We start from the raw sequence: 14,061 nt of genomic DNA, 5'->3' as shown, positions 1-14,061 counted from the left end.
TTAGTACTTTCACTACAGTACAAGAGTCTCCAGAAATTATGCTGGGTTCCCAGAGTGGACCCTGGGTAAGCACTGCAGAGCAAGCTCCTTCAGGGACTGGCAGTGGGACCTGATGCCACCTGCAGTCTGGTAGAGGAAGTGCAGGCAGTAGGTCCTGGGGAGCATCATTCTTTCACCCCCTTTTCTCCAGTCCCTGACTCAGTTTCCTCAAGGGATAAGAAGCTCTGGAAAAGTCATTCTGGGGGAATTTCCAATGATAGTACCTAAAGTGGAGTCAAGGATGGGGATAGAATCCAGGCCTCAACCAAGACGACATATAATTGTCCTTAGGGTAAAACCCAAACACCTGACCATGGCTCCCAATGCCTACGCCTGATTTTTATTTTTATTTTATATTTTTTAGAGAGAGAGGAAGGAAGAGGGAGAGAGAGTGCGAGAAAGAGAAAGAAACATCAATAGGCTGCCTCCTGCACTCCCCTACTGGGGATCAAGGCTGCAACCTGGGCATGTGCCCTGATGTGGAATTGAACCAGTGACCTCTGGGTGCATGGGATGATGCTCAACCAACTAACCCACACCGGCCAGGACACCTACCCCTGATATTAAGTCTTCCGATATTCCCCCTCCTCACCCAACACCAACCACACTGTCCTTTTTTTATTTCTGTCCCTTCAACATACAGAGTTCCTTCCATTTTAGGTACTTTGCATTTGCTATTCCTCCTGTCTGCAATATTCCTTCCACAGGTATTGTGTGGCTGTGTCCATCATTTAAAGTCAGCTCAGATTTCAGTTCCTCAGAGAAACATTCTCTGACCCCACCCTATTATGCTATTTTATTTTTTCATAACTCTTGTCACCATCAAGTTACATTATCTGTTTTGTTTATATGCTTAATGTTTCTCTTCCTCCACTAGATATAAGCCCACCAGGAGACATTTGTTTGTCATTCACCCACAGCATCCTCAGAGCCTAGAACTATGCCTGATAATACATATATTTATGTACCATGATACCTGTCATCACAAAAATGAGTCTATTAAGGGTCATATGTATTAGACAAATAATTACACAATGAATTAACTACAAGTATAGTCAAGTGTTTGAGGCAGAAGTACAGGTCCTTCTCCCCTGCTCTGTCCAGTTCTGGCTCCAAGGACCATTCTGTTACCCTGCAGGTAATTTCTGCTGCAAGACCCTGGCTTCCTCTGGAATTTATTTAGAACTCAGAGGATTCACCCAGAAATCAGGCCTTGGGAACAAGGCAAGGTTTGTACCTCCAGACCCAGTTCTCCAAAGTTTTGGGGTCTAGCTAGGCTTGTGACTGCAACTGCTGTGTCCCTGTATCCCCCAAGCTAGAACAGGCTGCACTGATAGCCAACTTGTGTGGGTCGTCTGCTCCTCCAGTTCCTGCTTGGATCTTTAGCAAGCCTGGGCTTGGGGGTCTGGTCTCCTTAATGCCATTACAAGCCCTACTTTCTCTCCCACCCCCCCTTTACATTCCCCATTCTCAATGCCCACTGTATACTCCTTGTGTGCAGGCTGATTTGCAGAAGCTGAAGTTGGGAGCTGCTTCTGCCATCACTTCTGCTCTTCTTCAGGACATTCTGTTCTAGAAGTTTCTCTCTCTAGGGAGATCAGCAAGTTTCTTCCCTTGAGAGAGATATTTCTTCCAGCTGCTCCCTGCTAGGGGCTGTGTTCTTGGTCCTCTTTGTAATCCACACTAATGCAGTTAGCTCCTGGACTAGTGAAGTTTCAGGAAGCTGGGCTCCTGGAAAGCCCCAGGAGGCCCTGGCCCACAGACACCTCCATCAAAGATGGTGCAAGTGGGGGTCCAGACTGCACTCCATCGCCGCAGCCCCCTGCATAGCCCCGCCTTGTCAGGTTTAGGGCTTCGTCTCTTCATCTCCAATGCTTAGCAAAGTGCCTGGTACATACTTAGCACTTAAGGAACAGCAGAAAGTAATACACTAATTCATGTAATTTTTTTTTATCCTCACCGGAGGACATTTTTGCATTTCAGATAGAGCAGGAGGGAGAGAAGAAGAGAAAGAGAAACATCCACGTGAGAGAGACACATTGACTGGTTGCCACCCATGCAACCCCAACCGAGGTATGTGCCCTTAACAGGAACACAACCTGGGTCTCTCTGGTCCGCGGGTGGACGTTCTAACCGCTGAGCCAAACCAGCCAGGGCTAATTCATGTAATAAAATAATTATGTACCAGACACGGTGTTAAAGTTCTACACGAGCTATCTGTACTTCATTTAAGCAGGTACAAGTGAAGAAATGGGTTCAGAGAAATTAAGCGACCTCCAAGGTCACAAAGTTCTGCGCACTCTTTTCATTGCCCCAAATGCAACGGAGCAGCGTAGAGAGAAAATGCCAGAAAGCAAGTAGTGCAGGAACACCCGCGGGCTGGTGGAGCTTATAAGGGCGGTGACACGCTCCCCGCGGTCAGGAGCTTTCTCAGCGCGCCGCCGAAGGGCTCCATTGTGGCTAAGCACATACCGGAAGTGTTCCTGTCGGCGGCGTTTGCGCTGCGCACGACCGGAAGTTTCAGTCCACGGTTTTGGAGGGAGGGAAGCGGCGGCTGCGGCTGCTGGGGACTACAGGTGCGGAGGCGCTGGGGCTTCGGGGGCAGATGGGGCGTTCAGGAGACCCAAGCGGAGGAACACAGGCGGAACCCCGACCTGGCGTGGGCCACCCTCCTCGCGGCTCGCCTCTTCACCCGCCCCCACTTGGGCAGAAGTGGCTCAGCCCCCTGATCTGAGCTTGGTCCCTCCTCAGGCACTGCCCCTTGACCTTGGGGCGCTTCCCCATCAGGCGCGATGGCTACCGGCGCGGATGTGCGGGACATTCTAGAACTTGGGGGCCCAGAGGGGGATGCAGCCTCCGGGACCATCAGCAAGAAGGACATTATCAACCCGGACAAGGTAGCAGGGCCGCCTGAGAGCGCTGGGTAGCGGGAGTGAAGTGGTGGCGAGCAATGGCAACGGAAGAGAGATGGACGAGATGATTGGTGAAACTGTGACATAACGGACAGAGATTATGTACTATCTTAATGAGATAGGACGGAGGAGGTGGGACACCCGTGGGAAATGGTGGGGACGAAGAGGGTGTGACACTTGTGAGATGAGAGGACCAAGAGAGTGTGACACTTGTAAAATATTGGGGTGGGGGTACCACGTCTGTGTGATATTCTGAGAGATGGTGGGAAAGTATCTTGTACTCTGACAGGTTGGGACTCTACCCTGGGGAGGGGAATGACCTGTGAGTGAGTTTCTGAGCCTTCATAGTGTCGTTCTGTGCCTTCATTATTTGTCATAGTGCGTATGTGTGTCATTATACCTGTAGGTGCTGCTTTGTTCAGGGATTGAGCTGGGATAAAGAATTTTCAGGAAAGGGAGTCTAGGCTGTGGTTCCTCTCCTGTGGTTTTCCTTCTCAGAAAAAGTCCAAGAAGTCTTCCGAGACGCTGACTTTCAAGAGGCCCGAGGGCATGCACCGGGAGGTCTATGCACTGCTTTACTCTGACAAGAAGCAAGTATTAGAATCCCAAGTCCCCCACGCTCTGGTCTCTGACCCACCTGCATGTCCCTAATTTTTAGTTTTCTCTCCTGTATCTCTGCCCCAGCCACCTCCTGCTTACTTAGTTGGAGGCAGGAGATCTCTCTCCAGGACCTGAATTCCTGGGTGGACCTGGGCCCAAAGGCTCTCTGCACACCTCTGACACTAACCTCCCACCTCCCTAAACTGTGCTGCCAGGGATGCTCCCCCACTGCTACCCAGTGACACTGGTCAAGGCTACCGGACAGTAAAGGCCAAGCTAGGCTCCAAGAAGGTACGGCCCTGGAAGTGGATGCCATTCACTAACCCAGCCCGCAAGGATGGAGCTATGTTCTTCCACTGGCGACGAGCAGCTGAGGAGGGCAAAGACTACCCCTTCGCCAGGTTCAATAAGGTGAGCCACCACCATTTGGACATAGGCCGTGGTTGTCCACACTGTGAGCTACTTGTGTGGGTTCTAGAGGCAGGCTCAAGCCTTTGTTTCAACAATGGTTACCCACTCAGTCCTGTGGCAAATACTGCAGGGTTGGACTCGCTGGGTCTTTTGTGCCATGGGATCCTGTCCTTTCCCGGACCTGCTCAGGTTTTTAGTGGCTTCTCTTGACCCTTCAAATGTTGCTATTTCTTAGAGCTGTGTCTTAGGTGTTCTACTCTTCTCCCTCTACACTTTTCCCCTAGTTATGTCTTATTTACGCTGTGGCTTTAGTCACCCTCTGTATGCCATTGGCCCCAACTTAATATCTCCAGTCCAGAGCAACAGTTCCCACATAGCCAATATTTTACATAATGTCTCTCTCTGAAGCTCCCACAAGTGCTTCATTTCAAGCAGGCTCTCTCTCTTCCCTACCCCCAAACCTGTTCCCCATATCAGTGAATGGTATCACTATCTATGCAGTTGCCCAAACCAGAAACTTGGGAATCATTCTTGAATTAGTTTCTCCCTTAGCTCTCACATTATTTCAATCAACAACAGGACAAAGAAGGTAGGGGAAGACAGATCAGAAACATGCAAGCAAATAAATTGGATTCTTTCAGATAAGAGCCATCAACAAAATGAAAGTAGGATATTAAAGGGATATGAAATGAAATAAAGAGTGAACTTGTAGGAGTGGCCTCATTACATAGGGTGGCCAGAGAGGGCCTCTCTGAGAAGGTGGCATTTGAACCAAACCTGAGTGATAATCATTGAGTGCTACTGGTTCTGTTTCCATAATAAATCACATCTTCCTGTTTTTCATCCTCAATGTCAGCACCCTAGTCCAACCTGAATTATCTCTGGTTTAGATTATTGAGGCTCAGACGGAGCAGGGCCTTATTCAGACTCAGCCAGCCAGTGAGAGAGAGAGCTGGGCTGGGTTAGGATTTTCTTCCTTTTTAAAAAAAATGTACTGTTTTCTTTATTGATTTTAGAGAGAGAGAGAAAGGGAGAGGGGAAGAGAGATAGAAACATCTATGAGAGAGAACATGGACTGGCTGCCTCCTGCATGCCCCCCCACTGGGGATTTGGCCCACAACCTGGGCATGTGCCCTGACTGGGAATCGAACTGGCAACCTCTTGGTGCATGGGTGCGATGCTCAACCACTGAGCCACACTGGCCAGGCTGAGTTAGGATATTCTAGGCCACTGTTTAAGCCAAGGTACAATATGACCTTGGTCCCTGCAGTCTGGAGCAGCCTAGACTTTGAGCCTGAAAGCACTAGGGGCTTAAACCCGGGAATCCCAAGTACCAACTTCTTTTCCCTCAGCCCAATATATCCCACTGCACCTGGATACCTCCCCATGATGGCTCACAGGCTTGTCAGACATCCAGGTGTGACTCATCATTCTCCTGTGCCACAAACCTGGTTTCTTGCATCTTACCACCACCATCCTTAGGCCCCGCAAGTCCAGTGGAGGGAGAGGCTGGAGATGTAAGATTGAGAAGGGACAACCAAGAAGTGAGGCATTTGAGGGAATGGGAGGAAAGGTTGGATGGGACAATTCAAAGTGAAGACAAAAGAATGTTCATGTTGCATTTAGTAAATACTGCTCCATGAGGACACAAAAATGAATCAGACACAATGTCTGCCCTTGAGAAATTCTCCATACTGTTGGGGAGGGGATTAGGGAAGGCACAGGCAATTACGATTTTGTAGGACACATGCTATAGTGGGAGGCTCTGAAGGTTGTGGAAGCTTCCTAGAGAAGTTAGAGCTTGAGTTGAGTCTTTTTTTATCCTCACCCGAGGACATTTTTCCATTTTTTGTTCAGATAAAGTGGGAGGGGGAGAGAGAGAGAGAGAAACATCGACGTGAAAGGGACACATCAAGTGGCTGCCACCCGTACAACCCAACCAGGGCCAGGGACAAACTGCAACCGAGGTACGTGCCCTGAGCGGGAATCATTCCCGGGTCTCTCTGGACCGCAGGCCGACACTCTAACCGCTGAGCCAAACCATCCAGGGCTGAGTTGAGTCTTGAAGGATGTTACCAGATATTAGGAAAATAGTACAGTGATTTTTTTTCAGTCAGAGGGGACAGCATGAGGAAGAGGCACAAATTAAAAAGCAGGCACATGCATGGGATGCTGTGGGCATTTTCTGTAGATGAAGCCTAAAGCCCAGGGTAGAACACAGTGGGAGATGAGGGACCAGGTAAGGCAGGGCTTGGCAACCAGGCTCAGGAATTTGGGCTTTGCCCTGATGTCTTTGGGTAGCCATTGACATTTTAAGTGTTAGGATCAGATTTCAGTTTTAGAACATGGTGACCACATGTGGAGAATGAAGTCAGTTAAGTGAACAAATGATCTTCCCTCTACTGCTACTGATTCTGGAGTCCCGCCTTTATTCCGAGGCTCCCCTGCTGCCCTCTTGCTCAAGCCAGAAACAGGAGTCATCTATGACAGCACTTCCCTCCCCACTCATGTCCAGTTACCAAGTCCTCCAGTTTTTAATCTAAAGCCTCTCAAGACTGCCCTAGCCCTGGCCAGTTTGGCTCAGCGGTTAGAGTGTCGGCCTGCGGTCCGGAGAGACCCGGGTTCGGTTTCCGCTAAGGGCACGTACCTCGGTTGCAGTTTGTCCCCGGCCCTGGTTGGTCGTGCGGGTGGCAGCCACTCGATGTGTCCCTTCACGTCGATGTTTCTCACTCTCTCTCCCTTCCTCTCTCTTCCTCCCACTCTATCTGTACAAAAAATGGAAAAATATCCTCGGGTGAGGATAAAAAAAAAAAAAAAAAGACTGCCCTATTCTCTACATTCCACTCGTGCTGCTTCAGGCCTCCTCCTTTTTATTTATTTATTTATTTTTGTGATTGTTGGGGGATTTTCTTCTTTTTTTTAAGAATTTATTTTTGTTAACATGTTTCTCCTCTTTCCTCCCAGACACCCTCCTCCCTATCCCGCCCCACTCCCAAGCATTATTGTCTATGTCCATTGGTTACGCATACATGCATGTAAGTTCTTTGGTTTATCTCATCCCCCCCACACACAAGTTTGTCAGTCTGAACCGAACTCCTTTCTGTGTCTTTGGGTCTGTTTTGTTTTTCCAGCATTTTTTGTTCATTATATTCCACAAATAAGTGAGATCATGTGGTATTTGTCTTTCTCTGATTGGCTTATTTCGCTTAGCAAAATACTCTCTAGCTCCCTCTACATCGTCTCAAAGGATGAGAGATCTTTCTTTCTTACAGCTGCATAGTATTTCGTTGTGTATATGTACCACAGCTTTTTGTCCACTCATCTATTGGATGGACATTTGGGCTGTTTCCAGATCTTAGCAATTGTAAATAGTGCTGCTATGAACATAGGGGTACATATATTCTTCCTGATTGGTGTTTCAGGCTTCTTAGGGTATATTCCTAGAAGTGGGATCACTGGGTCAAATGGCAGTTCAATCTCTAATTTTTTGAGGAATACTATATTGATTTCCATAGTGGCTGCACCAGTCTGCATTCCCACCAGCAGTGTACCAGAGTCCTCTTTTCTCCACACCCTCGCCAGCACTTATATTGATGATTTGTTGATGGCGGCCATTCTGACAGGTGTGAGATGATACCTTATAGTCGTTTTAATATGCATCTCACTGATGATTAGTGATGCTGAGCATTTTTTCATGTGTCTCTTGGCCATTTTTTTTTTTTTTTTTTTATCCTCACCCGAGGACATTTTTTGATATTTTGTTCAGATAGAGTGGGAGGGAGAGAGAGAGAAAGAGAGAGAGAGAAACATCGAGTGAAAGGGACACATTGAGTGGTCGCCACCCACACGACCCAATCAGGGCTGGGGACAAACTGCAACCGAGGTACATGCCCTTAGCGGGAACCGAACCCTGGTCTCTCCAGACCGCAGGCCGACGCTCTAACCGCTGAGCCAAACCGGCCAGGGCTCTCTTGGCCATTTATATGTCCTGTTTGGAGAGGTAGCTATCTAGGTCCTCTGCCCATTTTTTAATTAGGTTCTTTGTCTTCCTTTTGTTGAGTTGTATGAGTACTCTATATATTTTGGAAATTAACCCCTTATCTGATGTATCATTAGCAGTTATGCTCTCCCATATAGTGGGTTCCCTTTCCATTTTGATGGTTGTTTCGTTTGCTGTGCAGAAGCTTTTTAGTTTGGTGTAGTCCCAAGTATTAATTTTTTTCCTTTGTTTTTCTTGCCTTAGGTGTTGTATCAGTAAACATTCTGCTACCTATGATGTCTGAAATTTTGTTGCCTACATTTTCTTCTAGGATTTTTATGCGATTCACGAGTCACATTTAAGTCTTTTTATCCACTTTGAGTTTATTCTGTGTATGGTGTAAGTTGGTTGTCTAGTTTCATTTTTTTGCATGTAGCTGTCCAGTTTTCCCAACACCATTTATTAAAGAGGCTGTCTTTACTCCATTGTATGCACTTGCCACCTTTGTCAAATATTAATTGAGCATAATGTCCTGGGTCAATTTCCAGGTTCTCTGTTTTGTTCCATTGATCTACATGCCTATTCTTGTGCTAGTACCAGGCTGTTTTGATTACAATGGCTTTGTAATATAATCTGATATCCGGTATTGTGATCCCTCCTACTTTGCTCTTCTTTTTCAAGATTGCTGTGACTATTCAGGGTCTTTTTTGGTTCCATATAAACTTTTGAAGTTTTTGTTCTAGTTCTGTGAAATATGTTGTTGGTATTTTAATGGGGATTGCTCTGAACCTATAGATTGCTTTGGGTAGTACGGACATTTTAATGATGTTAATTCTTGAATCCATGAACAAGGTGTATACTTCCACTTTTTTATATTTTCCTCTATTTCTTTTTTCAATGCCCTGTAGTTTTCTGCAAATAGGTCCTTTACTTCTTTGGTTAAGTTTATTCTTAGGTATCTTAATTTACCAAAATGGTAAATGGGATTTTTTTTTTTTTTTTTTTTTTAAGTTTCTCCTTCTGTGAGCAGGCCTCCTTCTTACCTGGATTATTTCTAAAACCTGCCAGCTAGTCTCCCAGGCTCTTGTTTTGCCCCATCTGTCCTCACTGCTGCCACAGTGCTCTTTGCAAAAGAGAATCATGACAGTTTCACTCTTTTCTTTAAAGCTAAACTTACTGGCTCTAGTCACTCTCAGAACACACAAGGCCGGCAGCAGCTGGCCTCTGCTGACTCTTCACACCTTTCCCTGTGTCACCCTTGTTTCCCTAATGTGTCCCTAACTGCCAAGCTCACACACATTAGGCTGTTTCTCTCTCATCACTGTGATTGTGTCACCCCTCTGCCTAGGATTTTCTCCATCATCTTCTCTCACCAGTTCACTTCTGCTTGACCTTAGGATGGAACCAGGCCTCATTTGCCTCTCTCTTGACCAACTCTGACCCCAAGCTGGATCAGGTGACACTCGTTGCACCCTAGGCATACTTTTGTCATCAGACTTGCCACACTGTACTAAATTGTTTTTTCAGCTGGACTGTGATCCCTGTCCATCTTATTCAGCACTGTGTCCCAGCATAGGTCTAGTAGGCCCATGATAAATGTTTGTTAAAGGAATGAATGGCTTCCTCACTTAACTGTGAGCTCCTTGACAGCAGGACTGGCTACACGATTCCTGAGTTGTTTTGTTGTTTAATTAAATGGAATTGTAATGCACAGAAGGGATAAACTAAGCCTGGGAAACCAGAGACATCCCAGAGGAGATGAGAAATTATCTAGGTAGAAGGAATGTGGAAATGAGAAGACATTTCAGGCAAGAACAACAAAGGCTGAGGGGGACAGATAGTCATTTTTGGAACTTACGGTCCAGGAGGAACAATGTCTATAGAGAGGTCTTTCATCACTGTGTTCACTGATTGATTCAGTAAACAGTCATTGATACCTGTAGAGTGCCTGGCCCTGGGCTGAACCCTGTTGGTAGGAAAGGAACCAAACAACCCTTGCTCTTGAGGAGTTTGCGGATTATCTGTAGGGTATTCTTAGACGAGTGGGGAGCCTTTGAAGGGTTTAAAATGGATGGCTGGTGACATGATCAGATATATATTCTAGAACAGTGCTTCTGAAATTATCTATGATAACGACATTTTTAAAAAAATCCAATCCATCAGAGATTGATATAGTAAAATTATAAGACAAAATACAAGTTCGTATTTCTTTATATTAGATTCAGCAGTGTGATGACTGTAAAATTGTTACAAAGGTTCCATGGATGTGTTTGCAAGCAGCACTGGCCTGTAGGCTGTCCTTTAAGTAGCACTGTTCAGAGATCCTATCTTGGCCCTGGCCGGTTTGGCTCAGCGGTTAGAGCATCAGCCTGCGGTCCGGAGAGGCCCGGGTTCGGTTCCTGCTAAGGGCATGTGCCTCGGTTGCAGTTTGTCCCCAGCCCTGGTTGGTCGTGCGGGTGGCAGCCACTCGATGTGTCCCTTTCGCGTCGATGTTTCTCTCTCTCTCCCTCCCTCCCACTCTATCTGTGCAAAAAATGGAAAAATGTCCTCGGGTGAGGATAAAAAACAAAAAACAAAACAGAGATCCTATCTTGGCTGCAGATGGAGAATTGCTTGGGGGAGGATTGAATGGAGACAGAGAGACCACAGGAGGCTGTTTCTCTGATCCAGGAAAATGGTAGTGGTGATCTGGACTGGGATGTGGCAGTGGAGAGATTCCCAAGGTAAAAGCCACAGATTTGGGTGGGAGGAGGAGGGGTCAAGGGTAAAGGTAGGAATTAAAGATGCCTCCCAGGTTTCTGGTATGGGCACCTACCTGGATTGAATGATGGTGACTTTAACTGAGACCTGGACTGGAGGAGATGTAAGTTTGAGGAAGGGAGATGAACTCAGTACTAAACATATTATTTTCTTAGTAGTTTAAAATTGAGGTATAATTGGTGTATAACATTATTAGTTTAAGGTATACAATATAATGATTCAATATTTTTATGTACTGCAAAATGATCACCACAGTAAGTGTTGTTAATGTCTGTCACCTGAACATGTTAAGTTGTATGTGGAACCTCCATAGATGTTCACGAAGCAGCTGGAATTAAGGGTCTTGAGAGCAGGTTCAGAGCCCTGTGGTTTTTGATAGAGAAACTTCCCTGACCCAGCCTAGCATTGACTCCTTCTTGAGGTCTCTGACTGGCAGACCCAGCTGGTGGTGGTGTTGCTTGTCCCTGAAGGAGGTGTAGGGGACAGGCACAGGTGGGGTGCATATGTTGGAAGTGGGATTCAGGTGCACTGTCTGTAGAGCTATGTGAGCTGCAAGTCTCACTGTCACCACTGGATGGCAGAAGTGCTTCACACAAACGTTCCATGGACTACGGGAGTCTGGGCCTTTTTCCAGTCTTTAGTCATCTGATCTACTCCAGAGTTGACCTCTGGACTCCACAGGAGTGCTTACATGTGGTCCTCTCACCCTAACCATGGGGGCAGGAACATGTGTGCCGTTACCAGGGATCTGGAGCTGAAGGCACGGTGAAGTGGCTCCTGGAGTGAGTGCAGAGGCAGACTGCAGTTCCAGACCAGCCAGGGCCTCTGGGTCAAGTGTGTTTCTTTCCTCACTCTGGAAACACCGTCTCCAGGCTGTCCTGTGCAAGGCCCCAGGCAGAGGAGTTGCTTTTGTCTAGCCCAGGGATTGGCAATAAACAGGGGGGTCAAAGGAGACTGGAGCCCACTGGACATGACATAACGTGGGCCTGCCCCAACTCTGCCCCTCTGTGCCAGTAGACAGTGCAGGTGCCCGTGTATTCAGAGCAGGAGTACCAGCTCTATCTTCATGACGACGCTTGGACTAAAGCAGAAACTGATCACCTTTTTGATCTCAGCCGGCGCTTTGACCTTCGTTTTGTAGTTATCCATGACCGGTATGACCACCAGCAATTCAAGGTGAGTTGGTGTGCATTTGCATGTGTGCCTTATCCCCAGGCCTAGCAGGCCCAATACTTTCATGCCATCCCTTCCACATGCCTCTGAGTGTCCCCACCACCCCTCCCCCACGTCTTTATCTTCAGAAGCGTTCCGTGGAGGATTTGAAGGAACGGTACTACCACATCTGTGCTAAGCTTGCCAATGTGCGGGCTGTGCCAGGCACAGACCTTAAGATACCAGTATTTGATGCTGGGCATGAGCGACGGAGGAAGGAACAGCTGGAGCGTCTCTACAACCGGACTCCAGAGCAGGTGAGCCCCGAGCCCCAGAAACTCTCCATGCCCCAAAACGCATTGCCTCCATCCTCAATAACCCTCAACTCTCTCATCCCCAGGCCCCCCTGCCTTCCAATGGTTGGTATCTGTGTGCCACCCTCCCTGCTCTCCATAGCCCTTCACCTCGCTCATGATCTCCTTACTTTTCAGATTCCCTCACTCCCCCATGGGCCTTCTTAGCATCTCTCACTTTCCCAGGTGGCAGAGGAGGAGTACCTGTTACAGGAGCTGCGCAAGATTGAGGCCCGGAAGAAGGAGCGGGAGAAGCGCAGTCAGGACCTGCAGAAGCTGATAACGGCGGCAGACACCACTGCAGAGCAGCGGCGCACTGAACGCAAGGCCCCCAAGAAGAAGCTACCCCAGAAAAAGGAGGCTGAGAAGCCGGTGCGGAGACTAAACCAACCCAGCTCAGGGTGGAGGGATTGCCTGGCATAGAGTACCCCTGATGGAAGGCTCTGAGAGCCCCCAGAGCCGGCAGGGTGCTGGGACTAACACTAGGCCCTCTCCCTGTGATACCTTGGTCTTCATAACTCCTCCTCCCCCAGGCTGTTCCTGAGACTGCAGGCATCAAGTTTCCAGACTTCAAATCTGCAGGTGTCACGCTGCGGAGCCAGCGGGTATGTGTGTCACTTCCTTCATTGTATTTGGGCCCTGGGTGCTCTGTGACCCAAATTCTGCAGGCCATAGGGCTGAAGCAGTAGGAGTGGTTGTGCCATGTGCTGCAGGTTGAGGTGGCCTTAGGGATGTGGCCAGGCTGAGGTCACAGCTTTCACTCCATTCCACTTGCTGGCCATTTCCTTTTCTGACCCAGAGCTGCCTCCATGGGTTAACTTCTCTTCTACTCCACCACTGCCTTTAGTCCCCTTCATCCTAAGTGCTTGTGGGGGAGAGGGCTAAGCTGCTGGGTCATTGCAGATGAAGCTGCCAAGCTCTGTGGGACAGAAGAAGATCAAGGCCCTGGAACAGATGCTGTTGGAGCTGGGTGTGGGTGAGTGTGAAGCATGGGCCCCTCAGAATGGACCCACCCGAGGTTGTGGATAAAGGTCGGGGGAGGGCAGTTCCTGTTGCCAGCCTTTCAGCGCATGCTGGCTGTCCCTGTGCCTTCCACCCACCCACCTGCAGAGCTGAGCCCCACACCTACAGAGGAGCTGGTGCACATGTTCAATGAGCTGCGGAGTGACCTGGTGCTGCTCTACGAGCTCAAGCAGGCCTGCGCCAACTGCGAGTATGAGCTACAGATGCTGCGGCACCGTCACGAGGCACTGGCCCGGGCTGGTGTGCTGGGAGGCCCAGCAACGCCAGCATCAGGCCCGGCCCCAGCCTCAGCTGAGTCAGCATTACCTGAATCCGGCCTCGGCCCTGACCCCACCAAGGACACCATCATTGATGTGGTGGGAGCACCTCTCACGCCCAATTCGGTAAGAGCCTGGACAGGCTGGAAGAGTATGAACTGGTCCTGCATGTGAGCATGTGTACATGTGTATATAGGCTCTGCTCCCTCAAGTGCCTGCAACGGGACTGTCGCTCTAAGGGGTTGAGTCTGAGGGCAGGAGTGGGTGGCCAGTGTGAAACACATGCACCAAGCCTGAATCAGGCTCAGGGGCCAGCCGTTGACCTCAACACCTTCTGTCTTTCCTCAGAGGAAGCGACGGGAATCGGCCTCCAGCTCCTCTTCTGTGAAGAAAGCCAAGAAGCCATGAGGGGCCACATGGGGTGTGGGTGATGCTGCTGTGTAAATAGAGCTGCCGAGTTGGACTGGGCTGCTTCCTTTTCCTTCCCATCACTTCTGCTGCCCCTGGCTGGGAGGGTGGGTAGAAGGGGGTCACCCACTTAATGGGTGGTATTGGGGCTTGCCTGCATGGAGGCC

General features: G+C 48.6%; 1 protein-coding gene across 2 annotated transcripts; it reads left to right on the top strand.

Moving 5' to 3' along the window:
• The first annotated feature begins 2,556 nt into the window (after positions 1-2,556).
• Positions 2,557-13,955, top strand: DMAP1 (DNA methyltransferase 1 associated protein 1). 2 transcript variants are annotated; one of them, XM_036255664.1, is made up of 11 exons: positions 2,557-2,615; positions 2,791-2,936; positions 3,450-3,541; positions 3,767-3,962; positions 11,719-11,877; positions 12,003-12,170; positions 12,393-12,578; positions 12,740-12,811; positions 13,110-13,182; positions 13,317-13,612; positions 13,835-13,955. In XM_036255664.1, exons 2-11 carry the CDS (start codon positions 2,832-2,834, stop codon positions 13,892-13,894), a joined length of 1,407 nt encoding a protein of 468 aa, XP_036111557.1. In that variant the 5' UTR covers positions 2,557-2,615; positions 2,791-2,831; the 3' UTR covers positions 13,895-13,955. The 2 variants fall into 2 exon arrangements, with proteins under 2 accessions (XP_036111557.1, XP_036111556.1); XM_036255663.1 differs by having other exon boundaries at positions 2,565-2,936.
• The last annotated feature ends 106 nt before the right edge of the window (positions 13,956-14,061 follow it).

This window comes from Molossus molossus, unplaced genomic scaffold (assembly GCF_014108415.1).
Source record: "Molossus molossus isolate mMolMol1 unplaced genomic scaffold, mMolMol1.p scaffold_m16_p_12, whole genome shotgun sequence".
NCBI lineage: Eukaryota > Metazoa > Chordata > Mammalia > Chiroptera > Molossidae > Molossus > Molossus molossus.
This window is presented reverse-complemented; position numbering and strand designations above follow the sequence as displayed.

What these genes read in the sequence shown, in the direction of transcription:
- DMAP1 (XM_036255664.1), top strand. Translation starts at nt 2,832, where the DNA reads ATGGCTACCGGCGCGGATGTGCGGGACATTCTAGAACTTGGGGGCCCA. An exon ending in ATGACCACCAGCAATTCAAG is followed by an intron (nt 11,878 to 12,002) that starts GTGAGTTGGTGT and finishes CTTTATCTTCAG; the next exon opens with AAGCGTTCCGTGGAGGATTT. An exon ending in GCTGTTGGAGCTGGGTGTGG is followed by an intron (nt 13,183 to 13,316) that starts GTGAGTGTGAAG and finishes ACCCACCTGCAG; the next exon opens with AGCTGAGCCCCACACCTACA.